At 38.4% G+C, this 25,515-nt stretch overlaps 1 protein-coding gene across 1 annotated transcript; it reads right to left on the bottom strand.

Annotated features, from left to right (window-relative positions):
* Positions 1-1,640: 1,640 nt before the first annotated feature.
* Positions 1,641-25,290, bottom strand: nol10 (nucleolar protein 10). The gene is made up of 21 exons (XM_040137724.1): positions 25,105-25,290; positions 24,617-24,662; positions 24,416-24,514; positions 24,204-24,281; positions 24,080-24,117; positions 22,719-22,855; positions 22,529-22,594; positions 22,313-22,373; positions 21,621-21,706; positions 21,295-21,373; positions 20,614-20,763; positions 20,278-20,344; positions 19,316-19,368; positions 9,971-10,097; positions 7,572-7,651; positions 7,309-7,407; positions 6,917-7,009; positions 6,331-6,507; positions 5,551-5,864; positions 5,127-5,229; positions 1,641-4,700 (listed from the first exon to the last, which is right to left on the bottom strand). The coding sequence occupies exons 1-21, from the start codon at positions 25,168-25,170 to the stop codon at positions 4,563-4,565; spliced, it is 2,157 nt and encodes a 718-aa protein (XP_039993658.1). The 5' UTR covers positions 25,171-25,290; the 3' UTR covers positions 1,641-4,562.
* Positions 25,291-25,515: the final 225 nt, after the last annotated feature.

Genomic DNA, 25,515 nt, shown 5'->3' with positions numbered 1-25,515 from the left:
TACGGGATAATGATAAATTATTAATTTACTCTTAATTTGTAAAAGGAAGGATGTGCTATTTATTCTTTCAAAAGTTATTGTCCCCAGTGGCGGTTCTAGCCTATGTAAACCACAGGGGCCACACAGGGGCCATCTTTTCTTTTAGAGGGGACACTTCAAATGACAGAAACTTTAAGTGCTCATTTCAGCAGTGGAGTGGCTCAGAAGCCAAGTCAAGCATATCCTCTAAAGAAATAAAGTATAAAGTAGGACATTGTGTCATTTTACCAACAGTTCAACATTCAAGTTCACAACTATGAATTCGTCGTACTGTTACACACATGACTTTCTTCGTTTCCTACGTTTTTTCTTAGCATTCACTAACAAAAAAACTATGACGACTGAGCACTAAAAACATTGATGAATTTCAAGATTTATATTAGTTACTTTAAACTCATTACTCATTATACAGCAAAGCTTGAAAATGAGAGGCTGCACTGGCTCAGACAAAGCAAACAGGTGAAGGAACAACTAATAAATGTTATAGTGGACTAATGCTAAATTAAATTGTTCAAAGCCTGCATGTTCTGTCCTTGCTGACTGCATCTGTGTAGACAGCCAATAATTTAGCCCAACAGCCTCAGGACCCAGGCAAACAACTTGCAGCAGCTAGATACTATGACATTCTGCAGTGTTGCTAGGAAGTTAAATACACATAGACAGCCACAGAGGAACATTTACCCTTTATAAGTTATACTCCTGAATGCAAGAAAAAAATGCTCAAATATTATGAAATTTGCAAATCAAATTATCTAAATACTACATTTCATTAAAATAAATGATTTACATTAAGCCTAATTAGTCTAAATGATATCAAAAGGCCATTATAATGAAATAATCCTTTGAGTTTATAGCTGCCCCACTTGCCCACTTGTCAGCTCTGTCCCTGGAGTGATGAGAGGAGAGTTTGTTTAATCTGGCTCTCTGCTGACTCATCATTTCTTCTTCTTTCAAGGTTGAGTTGCCCAGAGTTAGTCCGCTCAGCAGTGTGGAGACCAAGGCAAAAAGTGTGATCATGTTTTCAGTGGAACATCTTTTGTGCTTTCCTGGATTGCCCTAAAGCAGGACGGCCTGCATCAGCACATTTCACTCCTATGATCGTTTTGGAGAAATAATGCTGAAGAGAAGGCTCACTTCACTTCACTGCTGCTGTGAAGCCTCCTTTTTAATGAGGGAAGATGGACAAGGTATGTGGCACAGTGGCTTTAGCTTGTAAACTCATTGGAGGATCTCATTGGAGCAAGAAACAGAGTGGAGTTGATAGATAATAAAAAAACACATTCCTATAAAGATCCAAAATAAAACTAACAAATTGTTTAGCGCCGTGGCATTATTGTCCCCACTGACATGCTGTAGTATGATCTTAACTCCATGCCATTTTTGCCAATTTTTTAAAAAGTGGGCAATACAGATATAAAGGAAACATTGGAAGAAAGCAAGGGGATGACATACAACAAAACCCCTCAGTTAGAATCAAACAGGGACATTGCGATTGCATGGTATGCATCTTAGACCACTAGCATGGATCATCCCCTGAACTCCTCTTTAGGTTATTATGGCTGAGCATATCTGTGTGATAGTGAAAAAGTAGAAAATGCAGAAACAAGAAAGTATACTTTATATTATACTTAAGGTGGTGACAGACTTTTAAAAGGAATTAAATCAACTATTTTACACTCCTAAGCAGATACATGAACATTAAAGACTATGCAGATACGTACACTAACTGAGTGAAGCCTAAAAAAATGCAGATTGAAAAGTTATCCACAACATAAAATAAAAAATAAATAAAAAAACAATACAAAACAAAACAGAAAGCCTTATAGACTGATTAAAAAAAGTTGCACCCTGGGGGCTAGTCAAGAACTGAACAAGTTTGGCCAGCAAGCCCATGCACATTTCACACTGCAGTCTCTTATACGCAAAAACAGTATGTATGAGCTCAAATAAGGGTAGGTTTTCAAGGATTCTCATGTCAACACACACTACAAAGTTTACTAGAGATAATCCTGCAGGCTTTCTATCTTCGACCGTACACACTATGTATATGAGGTTAAAATACTCATTGTTGTCAGCAGATGTATTTGCATATTTTCTCACTTCCCCTTAGTAGTATCTAGCCTTACAGACAGTTTTGGTTTTATTGACCCAAATTTTAAAATATCAGAGAATTCTGCTGCCAATCCAATACAATGAAGGTGAATGGAATTTTATTTCTGGTGCTCACAGCATTTAAAAGGTAAATGTAAAATAAGACAAGTCTACAGCCATGCTCTTTGAAGCTGTGCTTCATGTTACATGCTAATGTCAGCATATTAACAAGCAAGCAATGACAATGCTATCATGCTAATGTTTACCATGTTCACCATCTTAGTTTAGTGTTTTAACATGTTAATATTTGCTCATTAGCACTAACACAAAGTACAGCAGCAGGTAAACCAAAGTGTAGGACAGAAACAATTTACTTGAGTATTTTTTCCAGAAACAATGTGCTGGTTACTCTGGATAATCCTCACTGTGAACAGTTTTCAATGGCACCACTCTGTACCTAAGACACAGTCCCTGTGAAACCTGTTGACAGTGTCCTCTGTGAATTACCCAGAATAATTAACATACTTGCTCACAAAAGTGTATCAGAGGAAACAGGGAAGGATACTATAATTGAACCACAAACCTCCATCAGATACTGTATGCTTTGATGCAGTCACAGTAAGGGATGCTTGGTTTTCACTTCTTGTGTGTTTCTAATTCAATTCGAAACACATTATCATTTTTTATTACTCCCTGTTCCAATGTTCTACTGCGACCAAGCTCTGATTTGCATTGATTCGAGTAAGCAATATCATTTCAAGTGAAAACATGCTTTGATAAATTTCATGAGAGAGAAATCCTCAGAAATCTCTACGAGGCATACCGAGGGTCTTTGTAATGGTCTGGCTTACAAGGTACAGTATATCAAATAGCATATGCTTGCCTCTGTGGAAATTCAATTTGTTTTCGTATTCTTTGTGACAAGTTTGGTTGACCCACTTCCTGTGGCCTGATTGCCAGTTGTCATGGTGAAGTCAAAGCATTGTGAGAGAAAAACGGGGCAATTTGCCTGGAACCCAGATTAAAGAACTTTACCAGATGACACTTTGCTAAATGATGGGGGTTTTTTTTGCAGTGGGACAGTGTCACTGGTTTCCCACAGAAAGACGTAAACTAGGATGGAGCTTCGTTGTCTAGCCTCAGTAACACATTTTCTACTGATAGAAATCTCTCAAAAAATATTGGGGCAAAAAGCTTCCTATTCATCTTGTTCTTACTGTTCAGCTTCATATTTATTGTATAAATATGAGAGTTGTATCAATCTGTCATCTAACTCTCTTTTCCCAAAATGCTTAACCATTCCTTTAAAGCTTACAACACTGATAGTATGTAAGGCTCTTGCAGCCAATGTCCCGGAAGAAATTTGTGCCTAAAATGCTAATTTACTGGATTCCTCTTCACTTCAATAAGGTGTTTGTTCATGCTGTCACACACCCTGACAGATGGGTCATGGCGAAAAAGCATGGTGACATCAAATTAGTTCAAATGAGCCTGGAGGCCAGTCTGGCATGCTGAGTGCTGAAATGCATCTCCCTCCCATTTGAAATGAGCAAATGTAGGAGCAGAGGGGCTTCACACCATCAGCCCACTGGGGGATGGGAAGGACACCCAAGCAGTCCTTCTATTTCCAAGAACTGCAGTTGTTATTGTGGGAAAGGGGAAAAATACTTTCCTTATTCACATTTTTTCCTCGCCTCTTCTCAATTCTGACGCAAGTAGGTAGTAATCTGCTGCAAAGGAAGCATGCTATAGTTTGACTGAGTATTTACGTATTTTAAATCCATTTTGGCACTCAGCAGAAAATGGTATATTTTGATTTTCAGAAATTAATAACAAAGCAGAAGAGCAGCTGTTGTACCAATATTACAAATGTTGTCAATCCAGTGTTGGCTTAACGATATACAATAAAGAAAAAAATGATTTTACACACACACCCCTTTTCTCCAATCCATTTAAAGAAATAGTAGGCTCCACTGAGGAGCATAGATAAGAAACTAGACACCTGAGACAGGGCAGGTCATGTCAAGCCCTTTCAGCTCTTCATATCCCTAATTCCTCCTGGGGCCACACCTGCTAAAAAAGTATGCAGTCAACTTACTTTTGGATAATGGCATAAGCATTATATGCAAACAGGCAGCAACATAAGGTAATCTTTTTTAATATGCTCTGAATTTGCAGACAGCAACTAAACACATGGCTCAGACCACCCAGGAGCAGGACAGGCTCGTCTGTTCAACGGGTATCGGTCTCTTCATTGTATAGAATGTCTCCAGAATGTCCAAAGAGCTTAAAAGCAGTACTCTGGCATCTATAAGAGTTGAGTTAATGGCAGAAACTACAAAACTTTGATTTTTATGGTGAGGATCTTGCCAGGAATGCCTCTGTTGTCCATCCAGGATGAATGAACCTGTGAGCGGACTAGGCTGCCCTCCTCAGTGCCGGCCTCTTCCTCTGCCGCCACCCCTGCCTCTTCCACGGCCACTGCTCAGGTGTCCAGCAGAGCGCCTCAGCTTCTTCCTCTCCTCATAGTGCTCCCGCTCTGCCTGCTGCTGCTTCCTCTGCTGCTCTGACTGCAAAGGTGGACAGAATTATTTATGTTAAATAATGTCCTGCGTTAGATTGATGACTTTGGGAAAAAAGCAAGAAGAATTAATTACTGCACACTTCCAGAAAGGATCAGAGAAAGAAAAAAAGTTTTAAGCCCCATTCAAGTGGATAAGGATAACATACCCAAAACAACATTTTTTTGTGTATTTATTTTTGTTACCTGGGTAGCCTTTCCAAAAATTAATGTTCTGAAAGCTCAGAAGAGAAACTGTCACCTTGGCAATTAATACTAAGAACCTCTCAGTACATTCTCTTTACCTTGGACAATTGCTGCACCAGTTGTTTTACAGTAGATACAGTGTTTTGTAAATTTTTATAATTCATTGCTTTGAACAATGGAATGATGGGGGAAGATTTACAGAGGATGGTACATCACATGAGCAGTTTACCTTTTTGAGAGTGAAGGTTAGCTGTTTGCTGCCAACTGCAGTGTCGGCCATGTTGCTAGTTCCAGAATGCTCCTCCAATTTCAGACGCTCCTCCAGAGAAACCCTGGAAGTACACACACGTTCCTCAGATGCCAGATTTCAAACAATGTACAAAAGGCAGTCATAAAATATCAGTACAGAGATATACACTATGTTAGTCATTATTTTGGCCCTGTAATGTGCTGACCTTCAGCTTTAAACATGGTGGTGTACATTATTCCTTTAAGATTGTAGATTTATTCATTTAGAAAAAGCTTGTACCATAAAGTTTCTTGAATCACCATAAAAACAAGGTGAATATCTGCCTTCAACGGCTGCAAATCCTAAAGTAATCTGAATAAGCACTTGTCTAAGAGCTCCATTTAATACATTTCCAAAGACATACTTCTGTAGTTTCTGCTTGCGGGCCATGTCATTAAAACTTCTGAACTCTTCTCCGGGTTTGATCTGATAAAACTGAGGCTGACTTGTCTTCTTGCGCTCAGCCATGTTTGAAGTATTCTGTCCTCCGTTCTGTTCCCTCTCCAGCAGGACAGTGTTGCGGTCTGCTTCCTTCCTCTCCTGCCGTCGGCGATCTCTGTCTTCCTGCCGCAGCAACCTCCGCTGCTCCCTCACCTCCTCCACCCAGCTCTTGTCGTCATCCGAGCTTTCTTCGTCGGAGCTGGCTCGCCCCTCGGGCTCGTCTTCATCTTCAGCCACCTGGACAGAGATATTACAAAGTTTTAAAAAATGTATCGATATATTACTCTTTCTGGGCTCTGGACACAGCCCTGACCGTTCATCCTAAAGCATGTCTAGAAAATACAGTATGACCAAACACAGTATGCTTCCAGAGGCCTCTGAACAAGAGAGAAACAGATGACAATGTCTGGAGGTATTATGGAGCACTGCAAACTGATATCACACTTAAAGCACTACTTTAAGTACAAAAACTGAATGTGGAAAGCCTCTATTTAGTTATGCTACCCCCCTCTGGCTCAAACCAATTAAAATCCCTCATAAGACTTGCTTCCTTTGTTTTAAAAGTGAGCAGTTCAAAAAGTGGTAGTTCAAGTCTGATGGTCTTTACTCAAACTTGCATTTGTAAATGCCTGGAGTCAAACATAAGATGCCATATCTGTCACTGTTAGGTTAAAAAAAATGTCACTGTTAGGTTAAGCGTTACCTGCTGGGAAGCTGCAGCCTGCTGAGCCAGTAGACGCAGTTTCTTCTTCCGTTTTTGTCCGACCTTGGAGACAATGGGGTTGAGCAGGCGGAACTCCTCGCTCTGCTCGTCTACCTGGTAGTCGGGGTTTTCAAACATCACCTTGAAGCGGTCATCGCCCAGGATGCTGGGGAGAGCCTGCAGTTTTCAAAAGTTGAGATGGTGGAAGTGGTTAGGGTTGACGGTTCAGTAGAGCATACTGATCCACAAAATGCAACATTAAGTGTTTTTTTCCCCCTTTTTATAGATGCTCTGGTTGGAGAAACATTCAGCTCAAAAGGTACAGAAATAAACTTCAAACCTTCATTTTTAATTTCAATCAAATTTTTGATTAAGTATTCAGAGTTAGGAGTCCTATTTCATAAAACAGTCTTATGAAGATGCCAGACAGAACACAATACAAAAAATAAGCAAAAACTCATGACAGTTGATGGGTTTTTAAGATATATTGCTATGACGAAGACAGTATTTTGAGAATTAATAATTTCAGAGACCTAGGAAGCATAAATGAAGATCTAAACACCTTGATTTTGTAATGTTTCCCTACCTTGCCCTTCTTTTTCCTAGAAGCCAGCACTGCTTCGTCATCACCCTCCTCCATCAGCTTGAGAGCCAGCTCCTTGTTCACCTTGGGCAGCTTCTTTCTCAGTCAGAACAAATTGTACATTAGATAACACAAACCGCAAGCAGGCATATCATTCGATCAGCTTGATTTGTGAAGCAACACAAACATTTTTGCTGTCATCAACAAAAACCTGCCAGTTACTAGAGGTTATTTGTTTTTCACTTTCGAAATGTGACTGACAGAATGTGAAGAATCTTTGGATTCAGCTGCTGAGCTACAAGTGCTTAGTGAAATAGATATTCATCAAAATAGACAAACCGGGTGAGCCTGTAACCACTAGTGGAAAGACAAGACATTTTGTCACAACCTCTCACCTTAACTTGCACTCTCTGAGTCCTGGACTCCTCAATCTTCTGGCGGATCTTATCCTTGCGATACTCCTCGTATGCAAAAGGATTTGCCATGCTTTTGACCTGTGGCCAAAAAGCAAAACTGTCAAATCTAAATATTCCTCTTTCAGAAAAACACTTTTCCAGTAGGTTTTGTCTGTTATACCACGATCAGTCTGAATTTAACAACTCAGTTAAAAATTCAAGATATGTAAACAAAAATCTGATACAGCAATTAACAACATTACTTTGTGATAAAGCCTTATGTCCATGAAAAAGCCGTGCATGTAGGCTCTCAGGAGAGATGATCCCACCAGGTGAGACAAACCTGACACAAATAAAGAAAACAAACAAAGTCAGGATAATGCAAAGATAAATAAATAAATAATGAATCCAGAAATTTATGAGAGTAGAAATTATAAGAGGAAATTTTTAGCCATGTAAGCAGTGTGGCTCTATTGGGCAATGTCTGCTGGTCTACCACTTTGGTCGAGACTGAAACATCTCAAAAACTATCGAGATATTTTGTACAGAATACTACTTGACATTTTTGTTTTTCACTGAACCAAATTTATAGCTAATGAACAGATTTCCATGCAAATTGGGAAGGATATTCATAGTTCCTAGAGGATGAATCCTATGACTTTAGTGATCCTCTGCCTTTTTTTCTAATGCCACCATAAGGGTGGCATTTCTGGTTCAGAGTGAAATGTCTAAACGACTATTGGATCCTTTGCCATAAAATTTGCTACATAAATCCATGTTCCCTTCAGGATGAAGTGTCGTAGCTTTGGTGATACTCTAACTACTTTTAGTCTAGCACCACCACAAGGTCAAAATTTATTCTGTCCATTACTTTGTCCAAAATAATGACATTCCCATGACCCTCGGGTGTACTTTGTGTTTGTTGCTAATTAACAAATGTTAGCATGCTAATACACTTAAAACTAAGATGGTTAAAATGAAAAATATTATACCTACTAAACATCAGCATGTTTGCATTGTTATTTTAAGCATGCTAGCATGCTAGCTCAAAAAACAGCTGTGCTTAAGTACAGCTTCAGAGAACTGCTAGTGTGGCTCTAGAATGTAAGTCTTGTTTTCAGGATTTTAATACATCTGTTTAACAGAATAAACGATTTCATGAGATTTAAGACAGAGATGTCTTAAGAAACTTTTTAAGTATGTGATTAAAATTGGAAAAGTATTAAATAAACAAAACTTTTCCTGGCGCACCTTACTGTATCTTCATGTTGATAAATTTTAGAGGGGTATCATTAAAATCTAAGTTAAGTAGAAGATATTTGTTATATATTGCCAGAACTGGTTCACAAGTTATCTCAAGTCTTCTTCCACTAAAGTTACAGTGTAAAGGGCAGCATGTAGGTGTGACACATCTATGAGATCAGATTTGAGGATGAATGATTGATTGGATTTAGGTGAGGAGTAGATTCTACTGATAACATTTTTTAAGGAGGTCTCTTGCACATAAGCAAGATAAATGTATTTGTGAAGGAATTACTAGGTATAGTAGATATATAGTTTAGTGTAAACAAATGAAGACTTTTCTCATGAATATCTGACACTGATCTTGTTTTTTCCAATAAATGTCTGACTTAATCTTAGGAGTGTACCATTTTTTTACAGAAATATTTAATTTTGAGTTTTTTATTCAAAATCCCCCACACCTTGCTATATGGATGAGCTGTACACATTTTATTTTTTGCTTCTAAGGCTCTAGCGTGCTGTCATACTAGCACCACATCTATGTGTCAATTTATTAATATTTAAACAGCATTTTGTCTGCCGATGGAAATGGAAGTGAAAAACCACTTTCATGACATCATGTCTTACATAGTCTACGAACAAGTAATTTCGAGAAAATGCGTCACTTGAGTGGTACTGAGGAAAATAAACGTCCTGAGAATCTTCATGCTGAGATTACTCACTCCCAGGTGTGATTTGGAAGAGCAGTATCCACGGGGTGTGGTGATTGTTTGAAAAAAATTGTAGTGTCAAAGCCTGCAAAGCATTTAAGTGCATGTAAATGAGAAGGGACACAGAAATGTGGAGTAAGTGGCTCTTCCCGGGATCTTCCATCAGTCTGCCCAGGCTGCCTCAAGGTTACATAACAGGGCCACACTACAGGGCTCCTGTAAATCAACACTGCTGTTCCCCTGCCTGCCTCCTCCTATCCATTTATTCCCCATCAGCCAACCACCTTTCTGCTTCTTGTCATTTGATCTCTTTACTGCTGAGCCTGCATTCCAATGTTCATTCAACCCTTCCAGTGTCCACTCCCTCGCCCCTCCTTCATCCCACCCCCACACACTACTTTTCTTACCTAAAGCCTCTCAGTCATTCCCTAAGTCTCTACTTACATAGTCTAGCCACCCGTGCTAACCCCCAAGACGCCAAGTGCTCAGATTGATTCACAGTATTGTTTGTTTTACAGGGCTGAGATTAAATTCCCTCTTTATGAAGTCACCTCTTTAGCCTTCTGTGCCTTTAAATAAAAGACTAAATGCAACAACTGCAAGCATTCCATGTGAGAAAAGGAAAAATTGATGCTGTTAAATTGTTTGAACAACGTTTTTTGCACACGCAGTGATGTTGAAATTGAGAAACTGAGGCAGTGAGGTCTCACCCAGATTTTCCAGGTCCTTTCGGGTGACAAACTTGTAGTCGTCGTACACTGTGCTCTCTGGGCTCTCCTCCAGCTCCTCTGTCAGGTTGTCAAGGAAAGAACACCAACGAGGTGCAGGGCCCAAAGCCTAAACACACACACACACACACACACACACACACACCAAATTCAGATTTAGACTACTGAGTAAGTATGAAACCTGTCATGTATTTGTTGAAACAAAAATAAACTAACTGTCCAAAGTTATGTATCCATTCCGGTAAGAAATTACTGATCTCTTCCTTTTTTCTTTTAACTATTAAATGTGCCGACATGTAACCCGACACTGGGTTTCCACAGCAATAAGAAACAGTTTCATTCCACTCTCCTAACACTGACACTGTGAACAGTGAGCTTGAAATTCTCACTCTGACATATGCCTGTGTTTAGAAACACTGTCATATCATTTTACCAAGTATTAGGAATTTTAATTATGTCCCTGTCACTGTCTCATTTGGAGCGATCAACAGAAAATTATATTATATAGTCTCTTGTTCCAGCTACTCTACTGTGAGAATCTGCTTCTATTCTTTGTATTATGTGATAGTCAACTGAATATCTTCGGGTTTTGGACTGTTGGTTTAGATCAAAAAAGCTATTAACAAGCTATAAACTGTTTTCTGATGTTTTAATGACCAAACAGTTCAGTGATTAATCAAGACCGATTAATTGATAATGTTTGACAAAGCCCTAAAACCAGTTCTCTGTTAGAAACTGTAGATCAGTGGTTGAGACCTTAGGGTTGAGTTCCTCAGTGGGTTGCAATATACTGTAAATCTGAGGGGTCATAACATGATCAACAGGATAGCACAAACTTTTTAAATCTTGATCCCTTATAAAACAATTCAAATAAAAAATAATTGAGAGGGAAGAATCAGTCAGTTGTTGAAGTGGTTACAGCCCATAGACATATGCAAGCCGTGACAAGGGGTCGCCAGTCGCTTCATTTTAAAAGAAGTCTGTCTTCTTACAACACTCACATGCCTGAGAACATTGAAAGTTATTGGTTGCCTATAGGGATGTTAGTGATTAATCACTCAAGTTACGGTGCTAATGGTAGCACCTTCATGAACTTTCTAAGCAAGATTTCCCTTCATGTTTTGGTGTATATCCAATCTATTGGTAGAAGTGAAATGCAGAAAGACTTTCCTGGGCTTGAGACGTTGACATGATAGTATTTGTACATCCCCAGAACATCTGTCCCATCTGAGCAGGTGTTGTCAGCAGTTGGACTTGATGCAGTGTACAATCAGCACTCAGCTACATGAGGTAGCACTCAGCTACCTCGTGTAGCTAAGGCATGCATATTATCCTACATAGAATCAATAAGTCTGAAGTCTTGTTGTGAGAGGTGTAACCTATTTTATTTTTATGTGGTAGCAGCTACAGTTAGGTCCATACGTATCTGTACAATGAAGCAATATTTGTAATTTTGCCTCTGTACACCACCACCACAACGGATTTGTAATGAAGCCATCAAGGTGTGATTGAATTTTAGATTTTTTGCTTTAATTCAAGGGGCTTTAGAAAAATATCCCATTGACTGTTTAGGAATTACAGCCATTTTCATACATAGTACCTCATTTTCAGAGGCTCAAAAGTAATTGGACAATTGACTAACAATCAGTTTTGTGGCCATGCATGGCCTGTTCCCTCATTTCATGACAATTTAATCAGATAAAAGGTCTGGAGTTGATTCCAAGTGTTGAATTTGCATTTGGTAGCTTTACATGGGAACTCTCAATATGCGGTCCAGAGAGGTGTCGATGCAAATGAAGGAGGCCATTATTAGGCTGAAAGAACAAACAAACCTATGAGACATATGCAGAAACTTTAGGAGTGGACAAATTAACTATTTGGTACATTCTTTAAAAAAAAGGAATCTACTGGCGAGCTCAGCAAAACCAAAAGGCCTGGAAGACCACAGAAGACAACTAAAGTGGATGATCGCAAAATTCTTTCCTTGCTGAAGAAAAACCCCTTCACAACATCTAAACAGGTCAAGAACACTCTTGAGGACCACAAACCACTGGTAATGCTCAAGAACAGACAGGCCAGATTAGATTTCGCCAGAAAACATCTGAAAAAGCCTGCTCAGCTCTGGAACAAGATTTTTTGGACAGATGAAACCAAGATTAACTTGTACCAGAATAATGGGAAGAGAAGAGTATGGAGAAGGAAAGGAACAGCTCATGATCCAAAGCATACCACATCATCTGTCAAACATGGTGGAGGCAGTGTTATGGCATGGGCATGTATGGCTCCCAAAAGAACTGGGTCCTTGGTGTTTATTGATGATGTGACTGGGCTATACTATCTACTCAGATTCAGTCAAATGCTGCAAAACTGGTAGGATGCTTCACAGTACAGATGGATAATGACCCAAAACATACTCTGAAAGCAACCTAACATTTTCTCAAGGCAAAGAAATGGAAAATTCTTAAATGGCCAAGTCAGTCACCTGACTTCAGCCCAACTGAGCATAAAGACCCACAAACAAGCAGCAACTGAAGGCGCCTGCGGCAGTAAAGGCCTGGCAAAGCATCTTGAGGGAGGAAACTCAGCACTTGGTGATGTCCACGGGTTCCATACTTCATGCAGTCCTTGACTGCAAAGGATTTTCAAGTATCAAAAATAATCTTTATATTTAGAATTATGTTGGTTTGTCCAATTACTTCTGAGCCTCTGAAAAATGAGGGACTATGTACAAAAATGGCTGTAATTCCTAAACAGTTAATGTGATATTTTTGTGAAACCCCTTGAATCAAAGCTGAAAGTCTACACTTCAATCACACCATAAACGGCTTTATTTCAAATCCATCATGGTGGTGTACATAGGCAAAATTACAAAAATCATGTCACTGTCCAAATATTTATGGACCTAACTTTATTTGTTGAAGAAGACTACAGCTTTTTCTGCTGATAAAAGAGAGATAGGTTAGACTCTGTTGTGATAGATCTGTCAAGTTTTTTAGTCAACAGATTTTAGAAAATTTTCCCAACTGACCATCTTGGAATTGCTTCATACTTCATAATGTCATTGTACCCAACAACTAGTGTTCAAATTTTCAGCTTGTATCTTCTTTAGTTTCTGAGATATGGAGGCTTTAAAAAAGGGGTCGTGGCCCTAATACACGAGTGTAGCCAAAATTGGAAAGTTCCGTAAGTCATTGTTTTTGAACTATTCATGCTACATGCTTGAAATTTTTATGGATTTAATTAAATTTAATTAAAACAAGCTCTTTCCAGCAGTATGATTGTTTTTAGAGTAGACTTTGTCATACTGGGGCAATATGCACTTGAAATAGAGGTATGAAATCATTTTGTTTAATTTTTAAGGCCTAATAAATCAGAAATTGATTTCTTTCACACATGCACCTAGTTGCTAAGAAGATACTATAATGTAAGTATTATACATAAATATTTAAAGAACTGATGTGGTTCAGGGTGATGATATAGTGGGCTCCAAAGTACGAAAAGCAAATCCAAGATGGTCAGTTGGGAGGCCTCTGTTGATTTGTTATGGAATGATCCTTATGTCCTCCAATGAAGCCTGGAAGTTGTGCAGCAATACTTACTATATTTAATATTTTAAATTTGTCGGGCTATTTATTAGGGACAAAACTGAATTTTAATTATTATAATTTCAAACGTGGTTATTTAATTTACTGTTCAAAGGCCAAAATGACTTTGATTTCGTGATGATTACAAGCCATACCAGTAGTACCATTTTATGATGGTAGAGGATATCCTCTATGGTAGAGGATATCTAGGTGCACTTTGTGTTGTGTCATTTTTAAATAATGAAACGACCACTGATTTTTTATCATGTTAAATAATTAATTAAGAATTTTCCTTGAAAAATCACATTCTTAGTCACTGTATTCAACCCTCTTCTCTGTACTGGATGTAAAGCTTGTCCCACGTAGAGAGACTGCTGTGTCAGAAATTGGGGTAAAAAAAAAATCACAATCCTCGTTCTGTGCAAAAATGCATTCTGGAATTCAGCTATTATGAGGCTTCAGTAGTCTGCATCAGCCAAACTGAATGGTTTTCTTCATCCTGGCAGTTGTTTTTATGTTTACTGACTGAGAGAGTGTCTTGTCCCAGCTGCAAATGTAGATGTGAGTATCAGGAACTATCCCTCTTTCATGTCTCACCAAGGAAACACTGTCCAGGAAGACAAACAGTGGAAACTTCATATTGAAAAGACTGTAAGTTTGGAAGAAAACTACTTGATTTGTCTAACTCAGACTGTTGAGGCCTCATATTAGTTTCATCTGAACTAAAGAATGTATTTTTGCCCAGATCAAGCACAGTGGATTTTGTTCCCCATCTTTTACATTTGAGTTGCACAATGAAGGTTTCACTTCTTAATGGCCACTATGGAGAGGAGGACTGACTACAGCAAGCCATAACTCTTTGTACATATGGCATGTGACAGCTGTATTAAGACAGCCTTGAAAAAATCCAATCCTATCCTTTAAGGGGTCACAACCACCATCGTAGAGGCTGTTGTTTAATGAACAAAGTGTGTTATCTGGAAATGAAGTTTTAGTCACAGAAAACCTTGAATTTCAAGAATTTCTTCTTCTTCACGCCTTTTCTGCAGGTGTTGTGCACCAATATAGTGGTAACATCCCAGTATTGCTTAACATTGTATGTTGAGGGGATGGAAAGACAACATATGGCAAAAAAATTATTATATCTATCAGTTTTCACTATAATAACATATTCTTAGTCAACATCCATACAGTGTAATTTTTTTCAAGTCATACCAATTGTATATTCTTTAATGGCCCTATCTATTGTGTTCAAATCTTGTTTGTCTTTACCTCACCCATATGTGGATAGATAAAACCTGGAACAAAACACGAAGCTGAGTAAGGGTTAACTAGGTCAAAGTAGGGCAGATCACAGATCCACTCATGACATTTCACTCAGTTGGAATCAGTGGTTGGATGGATGGAAGTCTTATGAAACAGAGTAAACTCAGCATTTCTACCAATACTGTTGAATCTTTTCAGTCCACATAGATGATAATGTCACATGGTGTCACACATTGGGGCCAAAGTAAATAGAATCCAGCACCTTGTCATTCTTTAATTTCTGAGCTGATTGCTGATAAAGCTCCAAGCTGTCCTACAGAGACAATCTGCATTATGTGAGGAGCCGGGGCTGTTTTTCAATACAGGAACATTGCAGAAACATAAATGGCAGGTTGCTCCAACAGGTCTGAGAGCACATCCTGACTTTTCCAGGTAAAATCATTATCTTGAAATCATTAACTATCACTGAAAAGCAGCACTCAGGACAGGAGGTACTTGGCCAAATCAGGACATGCAGCTCACCTCAGAGTAACAAAAAGGCTGCATTTCTCAGAAACTGACAAACCTTAAGTGAGGACAACATGCACAAAACTGACAACTCATAAAAAACATTTACTAACAGATAAAGGATTTTGAAACATATTTTCTCCTTCACAGTGCTTACATTTTTATGTCAATACTGATTATGCAATGTCGGACTTCGTAGTTTTCTCTGGGCCCCTGCCTAATCTGACCAGTGATGACATGTATAGCAGCATGTCATCATTCAACCGCTGGCTGCCAAGGTGGTGTCCAGCAAACAACGTGGGCTTCGTAGATAACTGGTGGACTTTTTGGGGAAGACCTGGTCTGATAAGGAGAGACGGCATACATCCCACAGTGGATGGAACATCTCTCATATCTAGAAATCTGACTAAGTTTATTAGTAGACCAAAATCATGACAACCCAGAGTTGAGACCAGGAGGCAGAGTTGCAGTCTGACAGGCTTCTCCTTGCTTCCAGTGCAGCAGTCACCCACCCAAAACCCCATAGAGACTGTGTCTGACCCACGACCACCTTAATTAATTAACTCAAAAATAAGCAGAAGGGGAGTTGTACACAGAAACCTAATAAAAATGAAGACCACCACTGTAGAAGTACAACAAAACACAAGAATTAAATGTGGACTCTTAAACATTAGATTGCTCCAATCCAAAGCCGTATTATTAAATGATCTAATATCAGATCATTTTATTGATATACTTAGTCTCACTGAAACCTGGCTGTGCCATGATGAATATGTTAGCCTAAATGAATCCACTCCCCCCAGTCATATTAATAGTCACAGTCCTCGAGGCACCGGGCGAGGAGGTTGAGTTGCAGCCATTTTTAACTCAAGCCCAATAATCAACCCTAAACCTAAACTCAATTATAACTCATTCGAAAGCCTAGTTCTTAGTCTTACACATCCATCATGGAAAACTTTAAAGCCTATTCTATTTCTCATAGCGTACCGCGCTCCTGGCTCATACTCTGAATTTTTATCAAGTTTAGTCCTTAGTACAGATAAAGTAATTATAGTAGGTGATTTAATATTCATGTTGACGTTGATAATGATGGCCATAAAACTGCGTTTATCTCATTATTAGACTCAATTGCCTTCGCTCAGGTTATAAATAAACCCACTTACTGTTTTAACCACACCCTGGACCTCGTTCTGACTTATGGTATCGAAATTGAACATTTAATAGTCTTACCACTGAATCGTCTTTTATTGGATCATTATTTAATAACTTTTGAATTCCTGTTACTGGACTACACACTATTAGGAAAAAATGTCTTTTCAGATTTCTATATGAGAGTGCTGTAGTTAAATTTAAGGAACTGATTCCATCAGCAATTAATTCACTGCCATGTTACAATATAACAGAGGACTTGTATGTTAAGTTTAGTCCCTCCCAAATTGACCATCTTGTTGATAATGCTGCAGGCTCAATGAGACTGACACCATCAATTTTCTGCTATTAAACTCAGTCAAAACTGACTGACAAAAAAGTTATTGTGCTTGGCCCCGAACACCTCAGAAACACATTATCTAATGATATAGTTACTCTAGATGGCATCGCCCTGGTCCCCAGCACCACTGTTGAATCTCTGAGTTATCTTTGATCAGGAAATGTCCTTTAACCCCCACATCAAACAAACTTCAAGGACTGCCTTTTTTCACCCACGTAACATTGCAGAAATCAGGCACATCCTTTCTCAGAAAGATGCAGAAAACTAGTCCATGCTTTTATTATGTCTAGGATGGCTTATTTAATTCCTTATTATCAGACTGTCCCCAACAAATTGATAAATACTCTCCAGCTGATCCAGAACGCTGCAGCACGAGTACTGAACTAGGAAAGATCACATTTCTCCTGTGTTTGCTTCTCTGCATTGGCTCCCTGTAAAATTCAGAATATAATTTAAAATCCTCCTCCTCATCTACAAAGCCCTTAATGGTCAGGCACCATCATATCTGAAAGAGCTCATAATACCCTATTACCCCACTAGAACACTGTGCTCCCAGAACGCAGGCTGCTTGTGGTTCCTAGAGTCTCCAAAAGTAGAATGGGAGGCAGAGCCTTCAGTTATCAGGCTCTTCTACTGTGGAATCATCTTCCAGTTTTGGTCTAGGAGGCAGACACCCTCTCGATATTTAAGAGTAGGCTTAAAACCTTCCTTTTTGATAAAGCTTATAGTTAGGCTGGCTTAGGCTTGGCTTGAACCACCCCCTAGTTATGCTGCTATAGACCCAGACTGCTGAGTGACTTCCCATGATGCACCAAGCTCCTCTCTCCTCCTCTTCCTCTCCATCTGCACGCATTCACATAGCATCAAAGCTAGTTACTAACTTGACTCCTTTTCTCTCCCGTAGTTTTGTGCTTTCTCGTGTCTCCTCTCTCTTCCTGTCGCCTTCTGCAGGTATTTCTGCCCCTGGTGCTGCAGAGTCTGGATCTGTCACTGCAAACCACCTACTGCTTCAAATATTATTATTATTAACCATAATTATATTTAGTTTTATTAGTATTATTATTCACCCTATTATTATAATTATTAGTTTTATTTTTAGTCTCATTATTGTTACACATCTTTATGAAATACATAAATACATCTACTATGCTATACCCCTTCCCACTCTCAACCCAGCCAGTCGGGGCAAACGGCCGCCCAACATGAGCCAGGTTCTGTTCAAGGTTTCTACCTGTTAAAAGGGAATTTTTCCTTGCCCCTGTTGCCAATTGCTTGCTCATTGGGGAATGTTGGGTCTCTGTAGATATAACTATAAAGAGTATGGTCTAGACCTGCTCTACATGAAAAGTGCCCAGAGATAACCTCTGTTATTATTTGGCACTATATAAATAAAATTGAATTAAACGGAATTGAATTATCAGTTCAACACAACAACAATTACAGTATTTTATGGAAAGCATCAAACTGATCTTAGCCCTCAAGACAGTAAAGGTCATGAAAATAACAAATGCTTACTGTATGCACAATTTGGAATGTGATGAAGCTGAGCTTGCCAACAAGACAACAATGGCACTGATCTACTGATCTAACTAGGACTGCAATCAATGATTTTTGTCATTATCATTCATTTTCATTTTCATTGTCGCATAATCTGCCAATAATTTTCTCAATTTTTCGCCTCATTGTGTAGTCGATTAAATGTGAAAAGGTAGTGAGAAATGCCATCACAATTTCCTAAAGCACAAGGCGACGGCTTCAGATCTGTTGGTATGGCTCACCAACAGCCAAAATCTCAAGATATTGAATTTACTATCACCTTAGACAAAGAAAATAAGCCCATCCTTATAATTAAGAGGCTGGAACTAGTGATTTTTTTGGCATTTTTGTTATAAAAATCACTCATAAGATTAATCAATGATTAAAATTGTTGTTTTAGCTGTAGATCCAACATGTATTCAAAGCGAAAAGGGATGTATTCACCTAACCCTTCTCTCTAATGCAGAGAGAAGGGTTAGGAGAATGGCTTAAATTAAGCACGTCCATGTCCATTGTGTCTGGAATTTACCCATTTACAGAAAGCAAAGTCTTGTTTACTGTACACGCACACACGTTCTCTACAATAACACACTCCATAAGCTCATATCAGAGTCACAGGACAAATTTGTGATGACAACAAGCTTTCTCCAGCTTTACTCATCATGCAGTGGCCTTGTGAGTATCAGATTAATGATAGAGAAAATTAACAGCCCATACACATTATTGCTTGCTTGCTCCTACAAATGTCCTTAAACAATCATCCGAGTCACCAAGGCTTGTAAACAGCAGTTCTATAGCAGAACTCTATTTTTAATTGCACCATAAAGTATTTCTCTCAGATATGTGCGTGTGAGCCTAGTACCTGATGAACAGGATGTGAATGTGCTGCACGCTGGTTGTAAAGTCACATTTAAGGAAATACACAGTAAATGCTTGTGTACCCACCGGAATGTAGAATGTGTTCATCTTAGGATCTTCATTGGCAGTGAAGAGCATACCTGTCAATTATAGGATCGCAGGCAAAACAATGTTGAAGGAAAAAGGGCAGATATTAATAGAGCTCATCTGTGATGTAAACACTGAATTTAGTTCCAGTCTTGTATATTTAAAGGTCCTTTTACACATGTAAAACACTGAAAGTTGCTGGTTAAGATTTGAATTTGGATAGTCTAGGCAGAATTAATTTCTGCCCTAATACCTTAAAAGCTGTTTTGCAGCTGAAAGGTAGTAAAGGAAAAAAAGAAAACAAAAGAATTTGTGAGTCTAGTAATGTATGGATGTGTCTTTAATTCATTACCCAACAGATTTAATGATTTCAATGATGACTTAAATGTGAATGTCACCTTCAGTTTTGTATCTTGTGTAAACTGATTGGCATTAAAAAGACAAACAAGCTCAAACTGCAAAGTCAAAGAAGTGCGTGAACTCTACTGTAAAATGGCACCACCTGGAGGTGGAAAACAGCTAGCGGTTGTGTCAAGGGTGCACTTTTGAACTAGTTTTAAATTTTGTTGCTACATTAAAACATGAACCAATGATTTCCATTCCTCTTTAAATTTTGCTGATTCAGCAATGCATAAAAGTATTTAATGTGCTAACTATGCTATCTGCAGAAAAAAACAAACCATACGCACCAACAAACTATTTTTGTCTACATACATGTTGGAGTTGCTATTTACGTTGGTATATATATTTTTTTTAATACTCTTATTTAATTTTTTCATACTTCATCTCTATATACTAGATGTTCATAGTGTAAACAGTATTGTAGTTTTATTAAAAGTTTTTTAAAGTTACTTTTCTATGCATCTGTTCATGTACTTCTTCTGCTGCGAAATTGGTGTTCTCTACATCGGACCAATAAACTTTATCTTATGTTGTGATCTTGTTGGAGAAGTTATTCTCACCTGAATGAGGGTAGATGCACACATCATTAATGTTGGTCTGAGGCTGTATGGAGGAGAAAACCTTGCCCTGTGGTGAACAGATAAGATAAGAGATGAATGGCATCAGAAAGAGTCTAGACAGATTTAGACAGTCCAGTCCTGTCTTTGTTTTACTTAAGCAAAAAATATTAATGTCCACACAATGAACAAGCACAGACTTTGGACAAGTTACTATTTTACATAGGCTCATATTAGTGTAAGGATTCTTGAAAACCCTAATATATTAATATGTACTGTATTAAAAACTCAATACATCATCATTCATATGCAGCACAAGCCAGGTAACTCAGGTCTTACACTGTCTTTGTTCCAGATTTTTATAATCTTGGAGTCAGCAGACACAACCAGGTCCAGCTGATCGTGGAAGTTGAGTGACTTGATTGGCAGGTTGTAGAAGTGGTCCTTGACCAGCAACGGATGGCTGGAGCGCAGGTCATAAAGCAGCACCTTCAACATAGAGCAAAGGGTGGATAACAAATGAAATTTAGAAATCTATATAATTCTGGAAGAAGTATGTTTCCATCACATGCTAAATCAATACTAAACATTTTAAGATGTCTTTAAGACCATTATATTATTCCTAGCTGCAACTGTTACGTTTTCATGAAAACCAACAGCAACTGGCTACATTAAACCAAAATAGATGACATCAGAAGGGCACCTGGCTGCACTTGACCTTTTCAATCGAAACTGAACTCTTTTTTAGAACTGTGTAACTTGTTAGAAGGGACCATCTGACATCAGCCAATTCAATGCTAGTTGACTAATCACAGGAGAAGAGGCAGAATTTCACACCATGTGGGCAGCGGAGAGTTTACAATAACAATAAACAGAGAGGAATTAGAGAATGTAGCCAAAGCTCAGTGTTATAGATTTTCTAATCATAGTTTGACAGTTTAACAGACTGACTTGAATTATCAGCCCAAAACAAAGTTGATGGAGCAAAAAAGCAGAATATTGTGTGAGTGTTTCCCTCACCTGTCCTGTGCTGGTGCCTACTGCCATGGTGAGGGAGCCATTAAACTTCAGCGCACTGATTGAGGGCAAACCTTGAACTCTGTCAACAAAATCACAGTCAGACTATCAACAGAATAATAATTTATAGGGGGTAAAAGGCAAAATGAGACACAACGGCAAAAATAATTAAATTTCTACACTGTACTGTAATGATGCACAGATTGTAGCTTGTTTTTTATGTGGCACAGATACAGGCAGTGGAGAAAAGTGCCATGTGGCTACATATGCATCGTCAGGCTCAAATCAGCTGAAATCATCTGACATCAGTGTGACAGCTTAATGCTTACTCTGTTCCTTCAGTGAGGCTGCTCAGGGCACAGTCCAGCATGCCCACTCTGTTCCGGACACGAGGGTCCCAGCATTCGACCCTTCCCTGGTGACCGAAGAGAAGAAGTAACAGTCAGTCGGTTAAATACAAAGACTATAGGTTTTAGCAATCTTAGAACTGGAGACTTTCTAAAACTAACTGGGACTGAATTTAAGACCAGTTAAAAGCTGCAATGGGTAACTTCTCATGCTGACAGCTGCTAATGTAAGTGAGAGGTAATGGTTTGAAAAAGCTTAACTTTGACACCGAGAAATCATGTAACACACTTATTTTTATCAGCCCAGCTGGTGTGTGATGCTTTATACCAAACAATATCAAAGAGATGAGAGAGGAGGGAGAAAGATCCACCATCGGGGAATCCAAAAATGAAAAATGCTAATGTACAAAACTGTGCAATTGCTCTGTTTCATTTTAAGCACATGTAACACAAACAAAACTGATACTGCATGAGGCAAAAATGACTTCTAACATTTTCACTAAACACATATTTATCCTTATGGGACATTTATTTTGATAAATATATTGACCTTTTTAAATCTCAGTATATTGTAAAATGCAATTAGCAACGAACAGACAAACGTAGTCACTGTTTCACTTGTTTCTTATAATAATTGGTGCCTCATCTCATACACAGCCTGCTATGGCACTTACCTCAGAGGTTCCTGTGGCAAACAAATGATGGATGGGGTTGATGTCACACACATTGTTCTCCCTGGTTTAGAAGTCAAGGAAAAAAAGGCATCATGAACATTATCTGAGAGCAAATATTTTCACCTGGCTGAATTGAAATAACCACAACTATTATTGGATCATACAAGTATCATTGCATATATCAGCAGACACCGACAACCCTTTAATAATACTTACACAGCGTCAGTCTGGAGTGAGTTGAGGAAGCGCCCTTGTTCCAGATTCAGTCTGAACACCTCCGAACTGAAAACAAAAACAATTACCGTGTCACCCACCCAGCATGTTCATAAGACATGCACAGAATAGATCTAAAAACATGCCAGAATGATGGACTGCCTCAACACCTATCATTCAATCATACTCTCACCTTGTCCCCACAAAATATAGGTCACAGGAGGGGTAGTGGTAAGAAAAGTCCCGTCCAAACTTTGGAATACGTGTCTTGTAGTAGTGTCCGTGCTGGGAGTGGAACACTACATATCGATCACAGTGAAGGAACACCAACTGCACAGACACACAGAAAAACACAGTGAATTTAAAAGCAAGTGTAGTCAACAATGCTGAATTTCAGGGAGTTTGGCTTTACACGGACGGACATTGAATTACAATAACATTACGAGAGTAGTAAGTAAATTAAAACCATAACCAGCTGTGCTATTTATGAAGATACTACAGGGATTAGACAGATTTTTCCAAAATACCCCTTAAGAGAACAAAGCTATTTTTAAAAGATATGTGAGCAAATGTGGCAGTTTTTTTGTAAACAATACTAGTTGGCATGTGCTGTGGTATATTAGTAATACAGTTTTAACAAAAGTAGCGACTCCTTTCTCTGTGGAAGTGAATATGATGATGATGAAATTTTAAAGATTTATTTACACATAGTGTCCACTTTAATAGGTACATCCGTACAATCTGTTATGACATGAAGTCCAGTTTTATTATGCCTACTATGTTTATTTTATAGTGTATGTTTTAGCATTGAGGTCATAGTTAGTGATGATGTTGTACTGGACTGCATTATATTCAGAGGCGTTCCTAATATTATGCTCCCCTCATGTATATAAATGGGAAGGAAAAAAAATTCATAAAACCTCTCAATATAATCTAGGCCTGTACAACACCACCTTTACCTATGACCTTAGTAATAAACATATAATTGAATTTACACATTTTCAACAATGCCACCAAAAAGTGAATATCAAGAGCTTTGAAAAGATAGATGTTGTTGCAGGGTTGTTGTATTAAACTGCATTGGATTATATAGGTGTGCCTAATAAAGTGGCCACTGAGTGTATATACAGGTAATTAATACTGTATGTGGCTGCTCTGCTGAATAAAAGTTTAAAAAATTAACCCTATTTTCATTGTCTATACAGAGCAATTGTTTTGTTTTTTAAATTGTATAAGCTTATAAGGCATAAAATAAAAAGTTTAATAACTTTTTAATCACAAAAAGGTCTTTCCTTCTAATAACTACTCTTACAACCAAGAATCCCTTGGGACACTTGGATGATTTTGATGACTATGTTCTCATCATGTTACAGGTAAACTGATCCAAATGTCATTGCCAGTTTTTAATAACCTCACAGTTCCTTTAAGTGCTGGCATGGTAATATCATGCATTTACAAACCACAAACATACATAACAAAACAGATCATTTTTAAAAACCAACAACTCCAGCAGCATTGGTAAAGTGTTTGGGCAACAGGCCCCCAGTGTCTTACCTTAGAGTAGTCATCAGACAGGATGTCAAAGGCCACAACTTTGAGGAAAAAAAAAAAAACTCATCAAATTTAGTCATCAATGACATGAAGGCCAAGGAACAAGTGGGTCTTTCTAATGACTTACCATCTGAATCCAGACAGCGTTCAAACTTCAGGGACAGCTGATAGGTATCGTAACAGCGAATCCTTGGCTTGTAAGTGCCTGAAACATAATTGAAAAGTCAAAAATTAAAAAAAATGAACTGACCACCAGAACATTCTTGGAGGCCTGTTCTGACAATGTTAGTCTCACTTTTAAGGAAGGTTTGCTGTAACACTGTCCACAGCTCATTTTACCTGCAGCCAGGATGAACTGTCCATCTCTCGACACTTGGATAGATGTGCACACTGTGGGCATCTCAAAGTCCTGGATGAGCTCAATCCTATGCTGGATGTCTGGAAAAAAAAGAATGAACGGAAATGTAAGTCAAAATAATGATATGCATTTTGGAGAATACTTACCAGCCTGTAATGCTTTAAGTGTAGCTCTAAACTCACCAGCATCTTTCTTTTGTAGCTGTCTTTTCTTTCGATCTGACAGCCACTGCATTAAAAAAGTAGAGGGGATTAAGGTTTGGCATGTAGCTGAGCAATGGATTTCAATAATGCAGTGCCTAGTTACAGCAATACTTTCATATCTTATAGGTATGCGATTTATTTTAGTTTAGGTCAATTAATATTACTGGTACAGCATTTACTGAAATGAGTGGTGCATAATGAGGGATGAGGGCTGACCTCAGGAGTCTCACATGTTCTACTATACACTGTAGATGTGTTCCTTTATTTACATGAAAGGTTACATCAAGGTGGTGTGTTACTGAATAGAGTTTGGCATTGACATTTTCTCAATACACAATGTTAGGAGTGCTCTTGTAACGTTAGTTGGTTTGTTAGATGTGTTAGCTAGCGAGCTAGGTTCGCGGTACGCAGTAACGGCATAGTTTATGAAATGTAACTTAGCGTTAGGAGCAAGTCATGCTTTTTACCTCTGGAAGAGACTTTCCATGGCTCAAATTATAAATCTTCACATCATTCACACTAGATATCTGCATTGTAGAGCGTAAACAAGACTCTGGTCACACATAACACTATTAATACACACTGGTGAACTGCACTAAATCCACGTTGTTGCTTCTGAGCAAAAACAGGAAGTCAAGGTGAGTTTTGAGAAATAGGTCCGAGTAAAAAGCACAATGACTGAACACAGTTCCCTTCCTCTCCAAAGTTATTCGGGTTTAAACGTTTAAAGAAATAACACAATTGTTAAAATTACAACCATAGCTTTCATCTATAACGTTAGGTCAACTGAGTTAGCTAGCTACCGCTAAATTAATTTATTGACAGAAACGTAAACTATGCGTACAGCTAGCTAGGGATGTTTCTGATGCAGTTTTAAA

The sequence above is a fragment of the Xiphias gladius genome, chromosome 10 (assembly GCF_016859285.1).
Source record: "Xiphias gladius isolate SHS-SW01 ecotype Sanya breed wild chromosome 10, ASM1685928v1, whole genome shotgun sequence".
Taxonomy (NCBI): Eukaryota; Metazoa; Chordata; class Actinopteri; order Istiophoriformes; family Xiphiidae; genus Xiphias; species Xiphias gladius.
Note: the sequence above shows the minus strand (reverse complement) of the source record. Positions and strands in the feature narration are given on the sequence as shown.